Source organism: Tympanuchus pallidicinctus, unplaced genomic scaffold (assembly GCF_026119805.1).
Source record: "Tympanuchus pallidicinctus isolate F22 unplaced genomic scaffold, pur_lepc_1.0 scaffold11, whole genome shotgun sequence".
NCBI lineage: Eukaryota > Metazoa > Chordata > Aves > Galliformes > Phasianidae > Tympanuchus > Tympanuchus pallidicinctus.
The window spans coordinates 18,655,277-18,677,545 of NW_026294627.1; the positions used below are offsets into that span (position 1 = coordinate 18,655,277).

Below are 22,269 nucleotides of genomic sequence, written 5' to 3' on the forward strand. Positions count from 1 at the left end.
CCTCCTGGGATTATCAAAATTACTAAAAGGCCATTTTGCAAATGCATTAAATCAGCATGACCTTCCCTTCTCATGGCTTCTATTTGAAAAAATATATGGTACCATTCTCATTAAAATGCAGAATTTCCAAAGCTTTACTTTCCCAGAATGCTACTCAAACTCCTTATTATATCTATAAAGCTTTATAGATGGTTTCTGTGTTTCATAATTCTTTATTTCCAGTACAGAAATTCTACCTCTGAGCAATAGGCATGGATGATTTTTTCTGTAAATCCACAAAGATCAAAAAAGTCACTGGTTACAGGCAGTCATTCACGTTCCCTTGATATGTAAATCCTACATGAGTGGCTTTTCTTTATTCACTCACTGCATGCTCACACTTAGTACTGGAGCAGCAAAGCAAAAAGGACACATGCAAGCAGTTCTTAGTAAGAACATCACCTAAAATGCCGTCAAATCATCTGAAATACTACTTGGTAATTTCACAACCTGCCACAAGAATGACACTGATAGCACACAGATGTTGGTACTGTATATTTAATGTGACATCATCTGTATGTGAGAAGTATGGGACACAGTGCCTGACCTTGGCAAATGAAACCAGAGAATGCTAGCTGTGTTTTATCACATATCAGAAACCTTCAGTTGTTTGATAAAAACCAAAGAACAGATATTTAAATACAAGATTCCTTATTTGACAACAACAGTGAGGTCCAGCGACAGCTTGGCCACTCGAGTGAAGCATCCAACACGAAGCACAAGCCAATGTTCACCCAGCCAGAGACAAAACCACTCACAGATGACCCTTCCCTCTTCTGTAACTAAAAGAGAACACAAATATTCGTTCCAGATCTTCTTCCTTTCTAGCAATTATTACTAAACTCTGCTAAGATGCGTAATTCAGAGATGAAAACCAACCTTGTAATATCTGTTCTCAGAAGTTTATCAAACAGGCAGCCTAATGTTTTAGAGAACTGAAACAGAAGTTGAACTTCTTAAATATAAGACATTTTGATGGTGTCTATACCTTTCCCTTTTTTTCAGCTCCTTTCATGAGCCTCAGTGCTTAACGTAATGTTTGGAACAACACCAACAGAAACTCATTAAACAGACTATATACAAGTTCACAATACACAGGTTAATACATAAAAAAGGAATAAAAGGTTAACTTCTGACCCAAGAAGATGAAAGGAAGAACACAATATTACCCAAGCCTTATTAAATTACCTTTTTCCTGTTATGAGCATCAAAAACAAGAGGAAAAAACCCTGCCCTTTCTTATTATTTTTGCCTTATGAAGTTCCCATCATTTACCCCTATCCAAAGCTCCACGCATACAAGAGGTTGTTTTGCATTTTGGGAGAACTATTTTCTGTCCTTGTTGAGCATTTTAACTGAAGTGCCTTGCTATTTAAGTGCTTCCTAACTTAAAAAACCCAAAAAACTAAGACATAATACAAAGAAAAAGATATTGTCCAGCTAAGCCAAGTCTCCCAGTGAATGTATACGTAATCAAAAGTGTTCCATCTACAGTAGAATGCAGAAATGCTAGATTATATTAAAAAAATTTCACAGGTAGCTCCTCAAACTACTATTCCTAGACAAACTTGCTTGAAGAATTACAAAACATTTAATTACTTACAGACCTTAAAACATAAGGAATCCTGAAGTACTTTGGTTGGAAGTTCTTATTCTTGTTCTTGGTTTATCGGTGTTATGAAACATTCTAATACTCTCAGGTTGCAGCAAGGGAAAATCTGCCTGCACCTACAGATGAACTCATGGTTTATGCACTGCCACAGGTTGCTCCAGGAGGCAATGGGACAGCATACAAGACACACAGAACTCCAGCAGGTAAGGCCCAAGTAACCCAGTGGTTACTTTGGGCTGCTCTGGTAGCTTGCTCTGCTTTGGGGCACAGGACCTCCAGAGGTCACTTACACAGTACACGGAGTCCATACAGCCTCCTCTGGAGATACTCAAGACCTGTCTGAGCACCTACCTGTGAGACCTACTGCAGGGTTCCTGCCTTCACAAGGGGGTTGGACTCAATCTCTTGAGGTCCCTTCCAACCCCTGCAATTCTGTGATTCTGTAAATTACTCTCAGACTCTGTCATCTATAAATATGGATTTTCTTGATGACATCTGATGATCATTTGTATTAAATGCATTCCATGCACACCACTCAACTGTGTAGACCTTCAACAGTCACATTTAGCAGCTCCACCACCAAGTCCAATGTAAGTTATAAAAAAATAATTTGCAGGTAGAAAACCATATCCATGTACAGCCACTACTGACTCACAAATTTTCTGACATTCCAAGAGTCAAAAAGGAGAAATCCTTAACTCTGTCTTAGTTTCTGTCATTATCACACTACTATAACTGATGAGCTATAGGAATACGTAGAAACAAAATATTCACAGGAATAGGTGAGCACGTCCAATGCCCTCCCTATCACACCCCACACTGCCCATGTACGTTAATACTCACATCCTCAGGCAGACCAAAGTATTTTTATTGCTACAGATTTTTCCGTGTTTCCCCCACTCCTCCATAAAGTGGCACTGGTAGGGGGACAAATATCTGATAAACGTGGCACCAGGAATGTGAGAAAGGACCAACTGCTACATTTATACATTGACACTGCATCAAAAAGGCATTAAGATTAAACAGCTTTATTTCCTTAATTATCCTGTTGGTTATACAATTCCAGCTGAAATTCAAAACAGCAACAATTATTTTAAAATGAACACCATTGAGGTATTCACGTGCCTTTTACTATTAATATCTGATTTATGAAACAAAGCAAAAAAGGAGTACTTCTGTTATGCCTGACAAGCAGTTAATCCTTTAAGCCATGCTCATTGTTACTGTCCTACTTGGACATCAGTATTGTCTCAGTACATCAGTGGTTACATAAATCCAAGCACATGTGGATCTCCAGCATTCAGCCAGCTTGTCTTGCTGATGGAGAGAGTGTACATTTTCTGGTACATCTAAACTGTGACTGCAAGCTATTGACAAAATGGACAATCCCAGATTCTCCTTGTTTCCGAGATGAGATCTAGTGACTGTATTATTGGATGAATAGTTTCAGCCTGGACACAGAAAAGCTCTGGGAGAATTCCTAGCAGATTACTTCTCCAAATCAGCCAATGACTGATTCTTTTCTTGCCAGTATGACCAATAGCTAAACCCTTCTATAAGAACATGGTGGAAACACGGCCTTGGAAGGGCAAGTGTTGCATGGCTAGTCATGTCTACACATAATGACTACACAGCAAAAAAGAAGAGGGAAAAAATGAGTGTATAGAGCATTTTTTCCACCGGTTCATTAAAATGTTTGAATGAAGGCATCTAAGTTTGCCTTGGCTGCAGACTCTCTAGGAACATACAAATGGGCTCTCCTGTAATAACACGATATAGCCAGGTTTCAGCTACAAAGCTTCCAGTGACACTTTGAACATAGCAGCTGGGGCAAAGGAGATTTTAAAAGCATAGATTTGAGTTCCTTGATCTTCCTACAGTAAGCCTCTGGTAAGTTGGGCCAATAAAGTTAAGCCAAAGCACACCATATACAAACAGCTGAAGCTGGATGTGATTAATCCAAGTGCAGTTTATCCAACTGATACACAGATCTAAGAGCAAGCATTTTGACTATTTTGATGCTATAGCTTGATCAGTATCACAGCTGTCTTCCATACAGTAGCTTCAAATTCTTGTTCCCATTTCACATGCTTGTCTATGCTTCGGAGCCACTATCAAACACCAGTCCATCAAGCTGCAGAGAACCGCAGTGCTGCTGGTCAGAGATGGCTGGATAACAAAGCTGAACAGGACGAGGACAGGCAGGAGTGCTCCCACACAACACTGAATTCAGAGGATACATGCTTTTAAGAGGCACAGACACCTCTTGCTAACTCTGTGAGGAAGAATAAACAGACAGATTCCCACATGAAGTGATGCCAAATCCTTTGCCAGCCTAGCAGTCTCAAGCTGACCCAATGTAGAGAGCCTACAAAAGGAGATTTGCCATTCTAAGTGGGAATGCTCAGCAGCAGCCCAGAAGGTATCTGATGGAAAGCCAAATCAGAAAATGCAAGGCATTGCTTTGGGTAGTTTCCCGATCTCTGCTAGGGTTAAAATGATTCTAAATTGCTTTAATAATGCTTAAACGAACAAAACTCCTGTGGAAGTCAGAAAGATGAATTTCTAAAATTACATTTCAAACCCAGCTCTAAATTGTAGTCAACAAAGAACTGGATTCTAATTTTAATCAATTTTCTATTTATGATTTTTTTCCTGAACACAGTTTATTTTGCTGCAGACTGAACAGCAAAATAGAATGATTAACTGACCTGCAGCGATTATCTTTCCCAGATTCTGGTAAATAACAAATTGTTCCTTAAGTAGCCCTTATATGAAATACAATTAGTCATAATAGCAACACAATACTACAATCTACCAGCGCAACCTAGCAGCAATTTTGAGGTTGTCTTATTTATCATAAAGACAACATCTCAAAAGGGAAGATTTCAGTGAACTCCATAAGTGTGCCATTACCATCCAAAAACACTCATCTAAGAGAAAATGAAGTCACAAAAAGCTGTATCATCTCACCGGGTCAGACAAAGTAAGAAGAATACCAGACGGATTAACTAAATGCTGCTTGGGTTAGATGTCAATAGGATTAGGGTGGGCTTTGGGTTGCAGCTAGCAAATACATCCGCACGCCTCGCTGCACGCTCACTGAGAGCACATGTCTTGTGCTGAGCAGAAGCTCCAGCCTAAGCGGGAGAAGATGAGAGCGTGAACTAGAGGAAAGGAGTGCAACAGTAATACACTCCTCAGCAAGAATAGATTTGGGGAAGTGTCAGACAAGCTAAAGGAGTCAGATTAGAAAAAAAGCTTTTGTGTCGACTCACAGAAAGCCTACTGTGTTATTCTTAAACGCATGCCTCCATCCAGGCAGCAGTGCAAAATGGACAGCTGGCTAAAGCTCATCCAGAAAAAAAATAAGCTCCTCGTGCATTTAACAGATGGTGGTGCAAGTTATGAAATTGGTCTCTGCTTCACTCTGAATATAGTTTTTTAACTAAACAGATACCATATTAAAAAGACTTCTAATATTTCTCAAATTAAACAAAGCTAAGCATGTGGTATATACACTGAAGTTTAAAGTAAGCATCATGTTCCTATAGATTACATCTTAACCTACTTTTCTAACATCTGAGATAAAAATTCTCCACGCTCAGAAAAATGGGAAGTTTCACAATTACTTCCTTGTACTGCGACCCAAACATCCAAGACATGAGCATGATACTGATAATCGGGGGAGGGAAAAAAATAAACGTTAGCAACAGAAGTTCTACCTTCCTCTCATTGAGACACCCAGAAAGCTGGATTCTATACATGTTCCACTGGCAGGTAGTGCCATGCTAGCATACCCAATTTTTACAGAGAAAATATGAGTATCATTCCATTACCCTCGTATCACATCAGAGTGCTGAGGGGAAGGAGTCTGTTTCAAATAATTATAACTCTCTTCTACCACTTTATAAAACAATGTTGTTTTTTTCACATGCTGTTAAGAAGAGCAAAGGGACCTGTGTCAGCAACAAAGCCCTCTTCAGCACTTTCCAAAGCCTTGCAATATACTGACAAACTGCTTTCTATTTCATACTCAATGTGACAAACAAGCTGTGCAGTATCCTGGCCTGCACCCAAAGCCAACAGGGCAAGGGAGTGATCCTGCCCCTCTGCTCTGTGCTGTGAGGCCTCACCTGGAGCACTGCATCCAGGTGTGGAGTCCTCAGTACAGGAGAGACATGGAGCTGTTGGAGTGCATCCAGAGAAGGGCCACAAAAATGAGTCAAGGGATGGAACACATCCCTGTGAGGACAGGCTGAGAGAGCTGGGGCTGTTCAGCCTGGGGAAGAAAAGGCTCTAAGGTGACCTGAGAGTGGCCTTTCAGTATCTGAAGGAGGGCTGTAAGAAAGAAGGGGACAGACTCTTTAGCAGGTTCTGTTGTGATAGGATAAGGAGAAATGGTTTCAAACGAAAAGAGGAAAGATTTAGACTAGATAGTTTTGGTTTGTTTTTTTTTTTGCTATGAGTGGTGAGGCACTGGCACAGGTTGCCAGAGAGGTGGTAGATGTCCTGTCCCTGGCCAGGCTCAAGGTCAGGCTGGACGGGGCTCTGAGCAACCTGATCTAGCTATAGGTTGTCGCTGTTCATTGCAGGCAAGTTGGACTAGATGGCCTTTAAAGGTCTGTTCCAAGTCAAACCATTCTGTATCTGAAAGTCCTCACTATTTTCCATCACCTGAACCAGAACCATACAATTATTCAGAGCTACTTACAACAAGATGCGGCAACATTTGAAAACACACAAAAACCTTGCAGAAGCTGTGGCTCTCAGGCACAACATCCAACACGACCTTTGCTTTGGAAAACCACTTTTTGTGACAACATACATCCTCCTAAAGGTACTGATGCTGAGCTGCCACTTTGAAGCAAGACATGGCCTGGGGGAGCCCTCCCACACTGCTCAGCACCAGCACGGACCCAGGGCAGGAAGGGACAGGGGCTGCTGACAGCTGAGCTGGCTTCCAAAGCACCACAGCCAGCTCCACAGCCCCAGCCCCAAATCCAGCCGTGTCACAGCCTCAAGCAGCTTTCACTTCACCAGCTCTCATGTAGTTTTTGTCACTATTTGAGTAGCCAGAGGTGGGCAAATAGCACAGTGACTTGAGAAAAGCACATAGCAGGATTTTTTAAATAAAACCTCCTCAACCTCTGTATTGGAACTAAGGAAAAAAACAAACAAACAAACAAACAAAACACCCTTATAACCTATATGACAATATGTCTGTAAGAATTCCCTGCTGACAGAAAGCTTTCTTCTCACATCATTCTGAATTAGTATTTTTATGTGAATTTGCAAATGAACTCCTGTCAGTCCTTGAAACTGTTACCAACATGTTTAATGCCACCAAAATAAATAAACAAATAGAAATTGAACCCAGGCTGAGGCCAGCCTACAGTACACCCAGGGCCCAGCCCACTGCACCAAGTTAGAAGCAAAGCAAAACACAGAACGTAATTGAAACTCTTCATTCCTATCTTCAACGTTTGTAATATCGATAGATTTTAATATTAAATTTGCTCCCTTACCAAGCTTCTGCCATCATTAAAGAAAGCAGAAAACCTCACTAAATTTATGAAAACCAAACAGCCATCGTTACAGATCAGGCACAGAATTTTCTTCGTATATGTAGAATGCTAGAAGCATGCAGGGTACTTTGCTGAGAGCCAGCACATGGCAGGCTGAACTTTTCTAACATCACAGTGGGTGAAAAATTCCCCTCTCACAAAAATAAAACCCTCAAAATTAACATTGAATAGCATATCGTGCCCACTCTATTCACAGAATATGTGAGCCATCAACCTAAAAATAAGTAATTAATCAATCTTCAAAAGTGAGGAAAGGAATTAAAGAAATACACATGCACGGGTTTGGCAAAATAATACTTTCCAAAGCCTGGAAATCTGGAACTAGGTCACAGCTTTATCCCACAGATCGTTTTCAGCTTAGTTTGAACAATAGGAGTCTTTGGAATAAACTGCCTGCGTTCAACCACCGTGATACACTCATCCACAGACAGAAGCCGTATTAGAGGTGTGACAGCCCATGTAACACAGCAGAAAAGGGATGGAGTTGAAGGAAAGAACATAGCTGCGGGCTGCCACCTCTGCTTTGGTCTTCTAGACATAAGGAAGCATGTACAGCACTGCTTCCCACACGTACTGCATGCTGAACCTTACAGAGGAATAGTATAAATGCTTCATACTTAAAAATGATAAAGTCTTCTGACTCTTTATGTCAAGTATTATTTCCAGAGCTCCCAATATAGCAAGTCTAATTTGCTAATTTTTGATTGATCTCTCAGTAATGAAATCTAGCCATCCAAAAGAGGTCTGCCAACAGCCCAAATGCAGAGATTAGTCTTGTCATATGGATGGAGACTATATTTAGATAGATGCCTGTATAGATAGGTGCTATATAAAGATTCCTCCACATGAAATTCCTCCAGACATGAAGTGTTGCTGCAAATAAGATATGGCCTTAAGCACCCAGAGAAATATATGTTATATTTTGAGACAATCGTGGCAATTCTTTCCTTTTACAACAGTTTATGCTGGAAAGGCTTTACGTATGATCATTAGGCTTCTACCATAAGGTTTCTTTGAAAACCAAAATAAATCATCTCAAAAATTGTAGAGGGCAAAGAGTAAAGCAGAAAAATGAAATACACTTGGATGAAGGCTTTGCGCTCTAAGTCAGCTATCAGAAGCTGCACTCCAAAAAAGAAATACACTTCTCAAGTACGAGGAATGATATTTACTCTGGTGTATGATAGAAATCTTGCCAGAGAAGTGATACGGTATGAATACAAGGAAGTTTGTTATTTAATGCCAAAGAATCTTCATTATTTAATTACGTACGCATAAATTCTCAGCCTGCTCATTTGTTTCTGCTCTGAGAATATGAAGTACCCTGCAAACATTTCAGGCCAAATGTCAAGAGAGGTCTGTCAAGCTCCAAAGAGTATGCTTCTTTCTTTTAACCTAGTAAAACAAAACCAAGCTGATCTTTGTGAAATTTCATTACAAAAACTTCAGTATCTTTTAAAGAGAACATATGGGCAGTATTCTTTTCTTCTGCTACACAAGTGTAATCGTAATGCACCAGAAATACACTGCATTCCTGCTTGTGATATTTAGCATAGCCCGTTCAAGTCCAATTTAATACCACAAGTTACAAAGCTGGTAGGATAAGGCATTTTCAAGGACTTGGGATCATTTTCTAACCTCATCTGGCTGTGTGCAAGTTCTCAGTGGACAAATTACTTTTAAACTCACCTTATTAACTTGTCTCAGCTTCCAATTTTTTTTTTTCCAACAGGTTGTACATAACACTCCGACAGGATCTCACTTGGCCTTACATCTGCTATCACACAGTACCTACTTGGCCATGACAGGCACAGCACACCTGCAGCTACCCATGTTTCCACGGAGCTGTAATTAGGAGAAATTCTTCTGTTAAAAGGAAGGAAATGTGGGTTGACTACAAGAAATCTTCCTTTCTGCTGCACTATTCACAAACATAGATGCTGAAGCTTTCTGTAGGAAATCAACTGCGTCAAACTGTAATTTACTGTAAATGAAAACATTTAACAATTTTGAAGCACAACTTCATAAATTTAAGCTAAGAAAAGGCAGCAAAAACCAAACAAACAATATGAAAATACTGCAAATGGGACTTTGCAGAACCCCAACAGCTCAAACAAATTACCCAAACACAAACCTCTGGTGCTGTCTTCATGTCTTGGGAAGTATCTCCCCCCTATGCGCTGCAGCTGCTCCTCCAGAAGGACACTGATATCACTCATGGGAGCAGTCTGCCATGCAGACACCCCGGGCCATCAGCACATGCTAAATGGCACTAAAAGCCACATTGAGGCAACTTAAGTCTTGGGAAGTTTCCAGCTTTAGAACTCGATTCGGAAATGCAAGATTCAACTTTGCCAAAAGGTGTGATATCATGTATACATACATCTCATTTTTCCACCCAGAGTAATGCACAGTGCTTTTCTACCTCTATTCAGGACCGATACCAAACATACAAATACTAATTAAGGGATGGGTTTGGGTATGTTTGCATTTGGCATACAGAGACAGGGGTAAGGATGGCCATGAGAAAACTTGCCACTGAGCATGCCCTACATCCGTTAAAAGCTTCACATAATAGAATTTAATTACTTTAGAGTACAAACCTACGTGGTATGAGAAAAATCATGCTAACTCCTTGACAGTTTGCTGCTCCCTGTATGCTTGTATGGCAAATTACTGCTCATATTCCCAAATGCTGTGACACCACTACATGCACTGCCTGTACGCTCATCGCTAGATGGTTGTGTAACCATGATTTGGCTTCTCCCTGTGCTCCTTTCAGCTGCTACCACCACCCTCTTGCAAGCTACTACAGCAGTTCAAAATGCCTACAATAAAAAAAAAACAAGAGCCATCTTTTCCAGAAACCTGGCCAGAACTATTTTGAAACGACTCAAAAGACTTTCTCTTCCCTCTCCCAGCAGCCCCAGGGACACTGTAGGGTTGGCCAATACAGCTCCCAGTAGAGCACAGCTAACAACTACTGCCTTCACCAAAAGTCAGACTGAACAAAAAAACCAGTGCTGCTGTATTTTAAGATTCTGGATACATTTCTTCTGCATATTAAATTTCAAACAACCACAACAAATAGATACGGTTCTTCCTGAAAACTGTACCACATTTTTTGGAACGTGTTGTCATCTGATTTTCTGAAAGAAAAACTATTATTCAATGCAAAAAGACTGCAGAAAATGCTGGGTTTATTTTGGCATTATCTGTCTCCTCCATCTCCTGCAGAACAGCATTTAGTAAAGAGAAAAACTTCAAAACTATACCATTGGTGGCAGAAGAGACCAAAAACCTAAATGATCTCCCCAGTAATTTATTTCCCTCTGGGCCTCATGTCTATATGCTGACAACAAGAAGATATAACAAAACAAGTTTCTCTTTTTTGGCAGAAGATAACAGAAACAAAATTATCTCCTAACCACATGTTCATTATAAATAAAATACATAACCTTCCACTTTAAGGCATCAAAGCCAGGACTGATGTGCAGCAACAGAACCAACTTATAAAGGCAGGAAACTATCTACCTTCGCTCCACCTTATCTGGTATTACTCAGCACTCTTAATTATTCACTTTGGCAAATTTCAAACCCAGCTAAAGGAAAAAAGAAAAAAAGCAAGCACCAACCAGCACGTCTGCAGATAAAGGCACTGACTGATAATCATTCCGTTCCCCGTGGATAAGGCTGGTTACCTTTCCTACAATTTGTTTACTAAAAAAAGTTAAGAGAACTCAGGAGAGAACTTAAGCATAAAACTAAATCCCCACATCCTTGAACACAGGAAACTGCTGTGGAGTTGTTCTTTTCTCTTAAGATCACCTCAGGTTTTAAACAGATCTTTCAGAAATGAAGGCAATTTTCTGAAGTACTTGTTAAAGAGACTGGTATCACAGGAAGACTCATGGTGAATTAAGACCTCTTCTAAACGAGGTTTGAGCAGTTCAAAGAGGCAGTGGTCCGGTCTTTGAATAACAAGTAAGTGCTGGATAAGGAAGGCGTATCGTGATAGAAAAACTCACGTGCCTCTGGATAAGAGACTTAACAAGAGCAGAGTTGATGCAACAAGACAAAAAATAGTTAAACATGGTGGTTTAGCAGCCAGTGGGCAGCTAAGCAACACCACACTGCTCTCACTATCTTGATCCTTTTTATTTCTGAATGCTTCTGTCTAATAGTTCCCTCAAAGTCAGTTTTTCACATATGCCATAAATAACACAGCAGTAGATGCACCATACCCAGTTCATTATGTATATTTTGCCATACTATTTGCTTAACACACAGATGGATACAAAAAAAGACACCCTCAGCTTAGCAGCGCCTGCCTCTGAAGAGACATTTTACACCCTTTATAGCCAACTGAGGGAAAAATGCAGCCATGGCTCTTACTTTGGGAAAAGCCCAACCTCATCAAAAATTCCAGCCTCATCACTGAGGTCCTTCTGAGTCCTGTTTGCCTCCTGCTCTAAGTATGTATGGCAGCACCAAGCCCAGCACCATGCTGGAACACAGGGAGAAGGGGAGGAGGCTCAAGAGAGCCATCATCACTGCTCTCTACAACTGCCTGAAAGGAGACTGTGGCAAAGTGGGCATGATACAACAGCAAATGGCCTCAAGTTGCATCAGAGAGATTCAGATTGGATGTTTCTCTGAAAGAGTGGTCAGGGGCTGCAATGGGCTGCCCTGGGAGGTGGTGGAGCCACTGTCCCTGAAGGCGTTCAAGAAGTGCTCGGATTTGGTACTGAGGAACATGGTTTAGTGGGAAGTACTGGCAACAGGTGGACAGCTGGACTGGATGACCTTGGAGGTCTTTTCCAACCACAGCGATTCCATGATTCTATGAAGTGTTCTGCACCCACATTACAGCCCTCCTTAGGGATTTCCCTGCGTGAAGAAATGGGTACACAGCTCATTTTCACACCCATCAGAAGCAGAATGCACGAGGAAGCCCCAGCACCCTTGCTGAGGTAAGCAGTGAGAGCTCAGCCCAGAAGTGCATGCTTTAAGCTTTCTGTTGAGCCTTCTGAAATTGATATCACAGGCTAGCCTCCTTCGCAAGAAGAAACACAATTCAGCCAACAACCTGCAAGCTAAAAGGAGTCAGCAAATACCCTCTGCCACCTTCTCACGGCCCCTCATACAACCACGCCACGTTTAGCTAGTATTCCACCCACTACAATGGAAATTTTAAACTACCAAATAATTCCAACCATACATACTTAGAAATCAATCAAATAAAATCCTCATTTCCAGATTTGTATGAAACCCCAATTCTTATGAAACTATACTGGCCAGAAGCAATTAAGCAGACAGGAATCAAATGCTATCGCAGTTTGTTTAATAAGAACTTCTAGTCATTTTGCTGTTAGAAAATGAGATCCTTAAGACTAAGTCAAATTTCTCAGTAACAAGCTGTTCTCTTGGTGCCAGGATCTGACATACTGCATCTTAAAGCTTTGCTCTTAGTGTCTAGACAGCTAGAAATACTCACTAGTGTATTTTGGAAAAATGTTTCTCTTCCTCAGTAATTTACATTGAAGTGAACTAGCAGAAATTCCCATAAAAATACTTAACACATCTTTAAGTATAACACTGGTCTTTAAAATAGCCCTTCTTAGAAACTGGCAGCACAAATTTCTAAGCATATTTAGATATATTACAGCATACTTTGGTACAAAACCTTTGAATGCTTGAGTCAAAGTTCACATTTTTATGGCCTAAGGTTCCATGCCTTGCAAACCTCACGTTGTGAGCATGGGGCTCCTGACCAGACAAACTAGCACGCTTCAGAGCAATATTACTGTGTCATTTGTGTACCAGGGAAAGCAGTGCACCTCCACAGCTGTTCACACGAAGGGCCAACGCACTGATCCTGCATTCCTGCCATGCTCACCAGGTTTACTGGCAGTGCAACCCACGCAGGCAGCCATGGCACACACGTGATGCTCCATCACTGCTAGCCCTACCTGCTGCAGGGCAGTGCAGCCCAGCGTGAAAGCGAGAGGAAACTTGGGAAGCCTTCATACCAGAAGATCACCATTCCATTGGGCCAACAGCTTATTTAATTTTTCTCATAAATGTACACATTTTTTTCATAAAAGTAACACACTGCACCCGCATCGCCACTTACGTGCTATAATACAGCTAATAACTGTGTGTGATTTTTATGTTGATTTCACTGTTACTGAATCACATAGGAATAGCAAACAGGAGATTCTCCTCCCCCTCCTTCACTTAAAATCTTTCAACAAAGCTTACTGAACATTTCAAGTTCATTGCCAAAGATTGCTGTAAGTATAAAGCGCTCAAACATGCAAATCCAATAATATCTATTTCCATTGCAGATCCATAAACTGAGCTCAAAAACGAGCTAAGCTTTCATTATCACACCCCACAAGCGTTATTACCAACTCGTTTGCACCAACTACAAGTGTGTTCATTCACAGCCAAAATGGCAGACCTACTCAGATTTGGCATGCCCTAAGCAACGTCATCTACAAGCACAGAGCACCACTCCAAGAACTAACCTAATTCTGGTCCTTGTGAGGCTGCCCATGCTAATCAGTTATTTCAGACTTTAAAAAAAAAAAACTCCCACACCCTTCTAGTCCGCCACTCGCAGCAGAGATAAGCATGTCCAAAGAACATTTGACAGGACCTTATCTTAAAAGAAATACCAAAAATGAGCTCTTTCAGAATAGTTATGTTATAGCAGTATAGTTTAAAATAACTTTCCTGAGGCTTACTAGAATATGCCACATACATTCCCATGTAGGCTGACTCTAATCTACCTTTAAAGAGGCAATCTTGAATTCATAGCCCCAGATAAGAAAGACTTTTGATTAACACTGAACTTCTCTATTTTATCACTATTCTCTTATTTCCCTGTATTAAAAACTTGTCAGATTCCAGAGATAGACTAAGTAGTCCTATCTGGGGTATATGCTAAGCATCAGAAACAGATTATGGTGATGTGGATCTCTGCCAGACCACAAAACGTTACCATACCATAACTCCACTGCAGAGATACCAACCAATGCAATACAAGACTTTGAAGTATGATTATTTTTTGAGATCAGACGCTTTATTTTTTTTCTTTCAGAGACTGAAAAAGAAACCCATTTCCTTGTGCTTATTTTGAGATTGGTACTAAACTTCCATCAATTAATATTGCATTACAAAGGCCATGGAAAAGCTTTCACAAGAGCTCAGGACCCCACTTTATGAACAATAAACAAGTATATGTGTTTATTTTTAAATCAGAATCACAGAATGGCTTGGGTTTGAAGGGACCTCAAGGACCATGAATCTCCAACACGGCCCCCCTGCCACAGACAGGACCACCAACCTCCACATTTAATACTAGACCAGGCTGCCCATGGCCCCATGCAACCAATCCAAAGAAACTGCCAAAAGTCTGACAGATTAAAGTCCAGATCCTGGACTGCAGCACGTTCCAGGATAAGACCAGCTTTGCTTCTCAGCATCAGTCAGAGCCACTGACAAAAATGAGATGGGCCTAAACAGCAACGTGTGCTAGTCATCAATGAGAAGTGGAACCACCACAGCAGGAAGCCACCAACACCGGCACTTGCAGATGGCGTCCCTGTGCTGTTTGCTACCCACGTCCCACTAAGCTATCCACTTCCTTTCATGGTGGAAGAACTCTGGCAAAACAAAACCAGAAATGTATGTTTTTACTCCCCTGATTTGTATGGGATACAGAAAACTCATGGAGTTTCCTGCTTATTTCTGTCTCCATAACAACAGTATCATGGAATAAAATCTCAGCTGAACTCTGCCACAATGTTTCCTTTTAATTCTAAACTGAATCACACAAAAAATTTAAGTTAAACCAGCAAACTAACAAAAACACTTAAACTCACACAAGTGTAATGAGCCACTGGCAAGCTATTCTCAGATTTCTTTACCAGAAAGTAGACAAAAAACCTCACAAGACACTGACGGTAACGCCACAATTGTGCAGCACAATGGGGATTTGGCTGAATAAGTTCCTAGTGGTGGAAAATATACACTACATTTTTAAGTCGGATTTCAACATATGTGCAGAGTCTGAATGCAAACTGTGGATGATTTACCAGCAGCAACTCATTTTGCCTCTGCGGAGGAGCCACACCATCGCAGCCAGCGCTGCAAAACACTGCATTTCCACAAACACGCAGCAATGCTCACGTGCAACAACGCTGAAATGTTTCCACACAACTCTACTGCCGAGGCCCAGCAGACCCACAGGTCCGAATGTCTTCACCTTTTCTTTAAATGCTGCATTCAAAAATAAAAAGACCTCCCGTACGCTTTCAGAAAGCCCATTTAGCAACTTTTCCCCCACCTCCCACATATTTCCTTTCAGATACAAGAGCTATCGTACTGAACTGCATAAAGCTATCTGCAGAATCTCAGCTGATGCTTCCATTTATTTATTTATAATTTTTGCAGGCTGTTGATTCTTCATTCTTCTCTTCCATTAGTTTTTCCTTCCATCTGTCAATTTGTATTTGTCTGGATATATTCCCAATAAAGCGATGAAGGGATCATTTTTCAAGAAGTTCTGAAGGCTGTCCTTCTAGCTGAGTTTATAGGGTATCTTTTAAACAATAAATGAACTTCTAAAGCCAGATCTTTGAATGAGGCTAAACCCAATGAAGACTTGGGGCCTTAAAGTTTAGACTTGACATGAGAACAGCGACATTACAATTCCTCATTGACATTCTGCTCATTTCCAGCAGCTTCTAAAATGAAAGCATTGCACTCAGTCAGAGTCCTTTAATAATTATCATGAGCTGAAGTTTATGCATGCAAAATTGTGGAAGGGAAGGCTTGCTACTTTAGCAGGCTCAGTTAACTGCAAACAGACAATACTGAAAAGAGGACTGATCAGCAGCTCTGCCTTTCACTGTACTTCGAATGAGAAAGAACCAAGTCAGAGGATCCAGACCTACACAGAGCGAAGATTGAAATAAGCCGTACTATCTCTTCTGCATAAAACCACAAGAGTGATTAGTCACAATCCAGATATTTCTGGATTCCTGCAAAGTAGAGTAGCACTCAGAGGCTGAGTCAGAACTGAGCTCTCCGTTCTTTTCCCTATTGCATAAGCACATGTGGGACATCAAAAGTTGACATTCTGACTTTTGCTCAGAAACAACAGTGACCAACCAGAAGTATAAAACAAAGCCCTCCGACTGCATACACCGTGACCAGGACTTTCAACACTCATGGAAGTTGTCCTAAGAAAGAATCCCACATTAAAAATAGAGAAGTCCATCTTTCGTCACTTCACAGACATTCTCATGAAGCTCTGCCTACTCGGTCTGCTGTACAGGCTGTATTCAGGCAGGCTCACCTTCTATACAGCCTCAAGCCAAGACGAGGAAGAGAGAAATGGGCCTGGAATGGTCTAAAATAAAATGCTGATGGGGAAAAGTTAAGTTTAGATCCATGCAAACAGCAGCAGAAGCACTGAGGCACCTGAAGTTGGCACCAATTCCTCAGAGCCGCCACTCGTCCCCTTCTAGTCCCGTTCTGTCTATATTCCTCAGGTAAGTCTGGCAATTTGTTTTTAATGAGCACAGTTCAATGTCTCCTGTAGAGGTGATCATTTTGCTACAGTCAGACACTCAGCATTTAGTTTTTGTCTTTCCATCCTGCTGGACCCTGCCAGCAGTCACTGCTGGCTGCCCTGTGCTCCCAACAGGGGAGGAGCTGAATGTCCTTCAGTACCTATTCCCTCTCCTATTTCATGGAGCTAGAGAACAAAACTGGAGTGAAAAAAGTCAGATACCAAGGTCAACAAGGGTGAAGGGTGAGCAAAAAAGAACGATTTGCTCAGCCAGCCTAACTTACAGTGCTGCACAAGCAACACCCACTGTCCCATCCACAAGTTACAGCTGCCTCTGCCTGAATCAATTAAGGACATACAGTCACTGTTCTGGAGTATGTTGAATATATTACAATGCCATGGCATTTCCGTTAGTGCCCTGTATATAAACAGTCTCTACCAAAGTGATTTTTGTGCTGTTGTTAGATCCATAGGTAAGACTTTCTTTTCTCCGTGGAACAAAAGAAAGGGGAGAAAGGAAAAAATATAAATCCTACAGAAAGATACTCCTAATACACAGATTCAGTATCAAGCTCTGGCAAGTGTATCCCTGGCGCTACCCTAGGTAACAGAGAATGTGCCTCCTGTTACAACAAACCCTGCCTTTTACCACCACGGCTGGCTCATCCCACATGGAGCCAGGAAGGAGCTTCTACAAGCTCTGCAATTTTCAAAACAAAGGAAATGCATCTGCTGAAGAAAAAACAATTCCAACAGAACTGTTATGTGACTCCTTTCTTATATTTTGCTCCAATCCACCACAGTGCTATGAGTGTGCCAAGCATGTTCTGTGTTCCAAGCATATTATAAGGACACTTTTCTTAGAGAACTGTTTAGACTGGATGAAGGACATTAAAATTCAGTTGACATTCAACCAGGTACCCCTTTAAGCCTCTCCTGCCTGAACCTTATTCAAAGATGCAGAGATGCTCCTAGTGCTGTGGGACCAGACGTTTACATAACCATCCTTTTCCTCTTAGCCATCACTGAAACGGATTATGGATGTTACACATACTATACACTCAGCTAATCATCACCATTCTGCACTAAACCTCCAAAACAACACGCATACAGTCTTCCTTCACTTACTGCCCTCTTCTAACACTGTACACAAGGATTTCAGACCACAAACCTCACTTTCTTGCATATCTGCAAACACCAAACATTGTTTTGTTAATAATCTCCCATGCACCACCACCATCTCTTAAGTTAAGTTCAGCACACAGATTCAGTAGGTACAAGTAATACAACTGAAAACACTCAAGTTTATCAACTCTTGAGGATTCATCTAATGCCACACCAAAAAAAAAAAAAAAAAAAAAAACCCACACCAAAAACCCAAATCCTCACCATCAGCCAAATGCATTACTCTTGATTACCACTCAAATCCAAAAAGAATTTGGAATTTGATATCCCAGAGGGCACACAAAGAGCAGCCCGGGAAGAAAAAGCTGGCAGAGCCTTTTTGTACCTAACGAAAATGCACCAATGAAGGAAACAGCAGACAGCACAATGCTTTCCAGTCATATGAAGCCATTTCTGCAATGTTCCAAAGCCCCTGAAGAATTATGCACATAAGGGGAAGAATCGTAGGAACGTAAAAAGGAGATTCAGCTTCCCAAATTCTTCTGATAATGCCTAAGAAATAGATACTCAACTGAGTAAGAACTTCTGGACTGAACCTAATTGGTGGTGGTTTTCAGTGTGTTGTTACGCTGTGGTTTGTTGGGTTTTATTTTATTTTTAAGAGTTTGTTTTGATATGGTTGGCTATGGTTTTTAAACTAATAGCGAGCTATTTTCTTTTTGTCATCTTAAAAAAAAAAAAAAAAAAAAATCATTGGCTTCAAGTCCATAAAGCACCTCACAATGCTTCACTAGTAGGAAAGAAAACGCAACTTGGAAGCAGTTCCACTATCAGTCCCTCAAACTGTAGCTACTACCAAATGCAACAACAATAGGTTATCTGATGAAATTATTCAACACGTTCAAAAATGCCCTGCTGCCACCACAGTCACCTGTAATTATGGGGGGAGTTAAGACTAGAAATGCAGTACAGTGTTCAAAGACTACTCCATACACATCTAGTCCTCATTAAGTTAATGAAACTACACTAATATAGAGGGCAATGGCAGCAGGTCTCATTCCAGGAGTAGAGTTTTAGCCTTTAAGTAGAGTGTATTCCTAAGGAATAATGTAACACAAACTTAGGATGCCCGGAATGCAGTGTGTCACCAGCCAGTTTATTAGTGGAATGCAAATGATAAAATGCTATGTTAATTATTTGAGAAGTGATGCTGAAATGGTAAGCAGGTACAATCTGCTGTAATTCTGGAAAGAAGTCAACCAAGCATCATAGAAGAGAAGACTGGATCAAACTACATCTACACACGAGCACAAAGCTTACTGAAGGAATTTATGTACAGCAGATCCTCAGCATTTCAAAGGTAGGACAGGAAGACCACATTTTAAGAAGCATCAATTACAATAGCTTTATTATTATTATGAGAGGGTTAGTTCATGCATCTGATACTTTGAAACATAATTATTACAATACTCAAGTAATTCATAGCAGATTTAGTAAACGTGACAGAGCCTTCATAATTCAACACCCCACCACAATGATGCCATCTCCTACAGAAGAATGTTGTGTTGTTCTTTTTTTTTAAATGCAAATTACAGAGCGGGTGGATAAAGAGAAATGCAAACTGCAAAATCATACAAGTAAATAAAAACATACATAAGCAAGGTGACAGCCTGCAAGTGCTTCTCTTTAAAAAGCAATCAAATAACAATACCGTTTTCTCTCCTGAACAAGCTCCTTTGAAATAAAGAGGACAGTGATTTAAAAAAAATAAATAAATTAAAAAAAATAAAAAGGGACTGAAAATGAGTTTTCAAGTGTTCTTTCTACAAATTATATATTAAGTTACTGACTGCATTTAGTCATCTTAATTTCTACAGCACTTTGAACTTGATGAGGGAAACTGCAGCTAAAAACGCAGCAACTGAACAGAGTGATCCTAAGACAGATCAGAATATGCCTGTTCACTTGGTTAAATTATACTGACACTGGTGACATCTTCATTCAAATGTCTTTGTAATGACTCAATATTTAAACATTGCTATGGATAACAAGCTTCTTCCTGACCTGAAGAAACAGAGCATCTCCAGGCCTACACATCACTATCCTCATTACATCATAATGACAGGAAGAAACAGTTTTAATAGAAGCTAACTATTTTTTCTCCTCTCAAGATGCGTGTATCATCATAAAATGGAGTCCTTGCATATGAAAGGTGCATCCCAGCCCCCAGGACAGAGGGGTGCCATACACTGAGGCCGGGCTGAGAGGAAATCAGCACTCCATGACACAGCCAAGAGCTCCTCTAGCTGCTCTGAGAGCTGAGCACCCAGCTCCAAGCTGGGCAGGGGCTGCAGCCGGGCCATAACATGCTGACATGTGGAATTGGGGAAGGGGCTCAGAGCACAGACAGAGAGCCCCTAGCAAGAGATGAAGGAAAATAAACAGCTGAGAGAGTTGAAACTCAGTGATGAGAACACTCCCTGTATTTCTTCCCAAAAGGCAAAATATATTTTTAGTGCTTGGGGAGGGAGGGGCTGGGAAAGCTCAGTACTGTGGTTGTATTGCACTGTTCCTGCTCTCTTGACAAAATTCACTCCTTTGGGCTGCGGTAGAAAAGCTGTGAAGGAAACAATGACATGAAGCAACCAGACAATGCCATTACTTCAACAGCCTATTTATCCTACACATTGGACTATGAGCTGAAACAAGGCTCCGTCTTCCTATTACCACCACTATAGGTTATGCTCACAGAACAGAATTTCACCCTCAATAAAAGAAAAAGCACAGAAGAGCTCACTGCTTTCAGATTGAGTGCCTATAAATGCGAACCACCACATGGGGATAAAAGAAAATATTCTGCTGCAAGAATAAAGAGCAAGCTATCCAGTCACAGCCGTGACATTCCATTCCCCCTCAACTGAGCGATGTACGGAAACGATGGTTGGACAAGGTGATCTCGGTGGTCTTTTTTAACCTTAACTATTTTACGAAATGCGAGCACACCACCGGCAGAGCCCTCTGAACGGGCAGAGTTCCGCCATCCCTCCGTCACAGCACCGCGCAGGCTGGCGGCAGTCCGCCATCGGGAGCACCAGGAGTGCCCTTGAGAAACGTCCAGGCTGCAGCGGGTGCACAAACGCTCTCCCTGGGCAAACAGCGCAAGGGGATTTCTCTTTCTGCTCCTGACCCGGCATCACGTAAGGGAGATTAACTTCACACCAGCGTCAGAAGATAGCGTCGGGAAGGAACTAGCGAAGTTTGCGTGAAGCAGGCGGCTGAGACGAAACGCGAACAGGTTTAGGAGGAGGAAAAAAAAAAAAAAAAGAAAAAAAAAAAAAAAAAAAACCAACACAATGAGCAGAGGCAGGAACCCTGCGGGCTCGGCTTCGCCTTTCTGTTCCCCAACTCGGGGCCCCTCCGCCCGCTGAGCCCCGTTCCGAGCCCGGCGCCGCGGAACCGCCGGGAACCGCTGGGTCCTCCAGCGGGCAGCCGGGATTTCTCTCTCGTCTTCCCACGCCCCTCTTCTTTCCACGTTCCCTGCCAAAAGGGGCCCCAGTAAATGCTATTCCACGACAACGGCACGAAGGAAGGAGCGCGGCACTCACCATGTCAGCCGGAACGCTGCTGGACATCTTGATATCCCTCTGACGCTTTAACACCAACTTTGAAAGCAGAACGAGCAGCAGCGAGCAGAGATCCCCGGCCCGAGGCCGGCGTGGGGCGGCGGGGCCCTGCGGAGCTCCGGGCCGAGGGCTGCGCCGGGGGCGGCGGCTCCGTCAGTGGCGGTGCCAGGCGGGGCGGGCAGCACTGCGCCGCGACATGGGCTGCGCGCGGCTTTTCCCCCCTCGCGCTCTTCCTTCCCGGCGAATAACGACGGGGTGATTCACGGATAATGGGGCAGCCGTCACCTCCTCATTAAGCGCCGCGCTGCCGGCCCGACTCGCTGCCCTGGGGCCGGCGGGGCCCGGGGGAGGACGCCGGGCTCGGGCCTCCCCTAGGCGGGCTGCCGCATGCAACAGGCTCCGGCGGGGACGGCCCTGCAGCTCCGGGGCTTGGCGAGGCCGTTCAGCGGCTGTCGCCTCCCGCAACCTCAACTCTCATCGCCGCCGCCGCCGCCTCCTCCTCCTCCTCCTCCTCCTCCTCTTCAGCCCGCCCTCGCTCCCTCCTCCCCCTACCCCCGCCGGCACGGCAGGCTCGCCCCCTCCCCTCGAGCTTTAGCGGCGCTGCCTGGTCGCGCCGCGAGCCGAGGAAAAGCCTCCGCTCAGCGCGATGCCGGCCCACAGCCGCCCCCTGTCATCTTCGCCTCAAGCCAACATGGC

At 42.4% G+C, this 22,269-nt stretch overlaps 1 protein-coding gene across 1 annotated transcript in view; it reads right to left on the bottom strand.

The window, feature by feature from the left end:
• The window catches only part of UBL3 (ubiquitin like 3), a 57,889-nt gene extending 35,825 nt beyond the window's left edge, over positions 1-22,064 (bottom strand). The window contains exon 1 of the mRNA XM_052671459.1: positions 21,556-22,064. Coding sequence (XP_052527419.1) covers positions 21,556-21,582 — 27 coding nt within the window. The 5' untranslated portion in view covers positions 21,583-22,064. The remainder of the gene's footprint in view (positions 1-21,555) is intronic.
• Between the last annotated feature and the right edge of the window lie 205 nt (positions 22,065-22,269).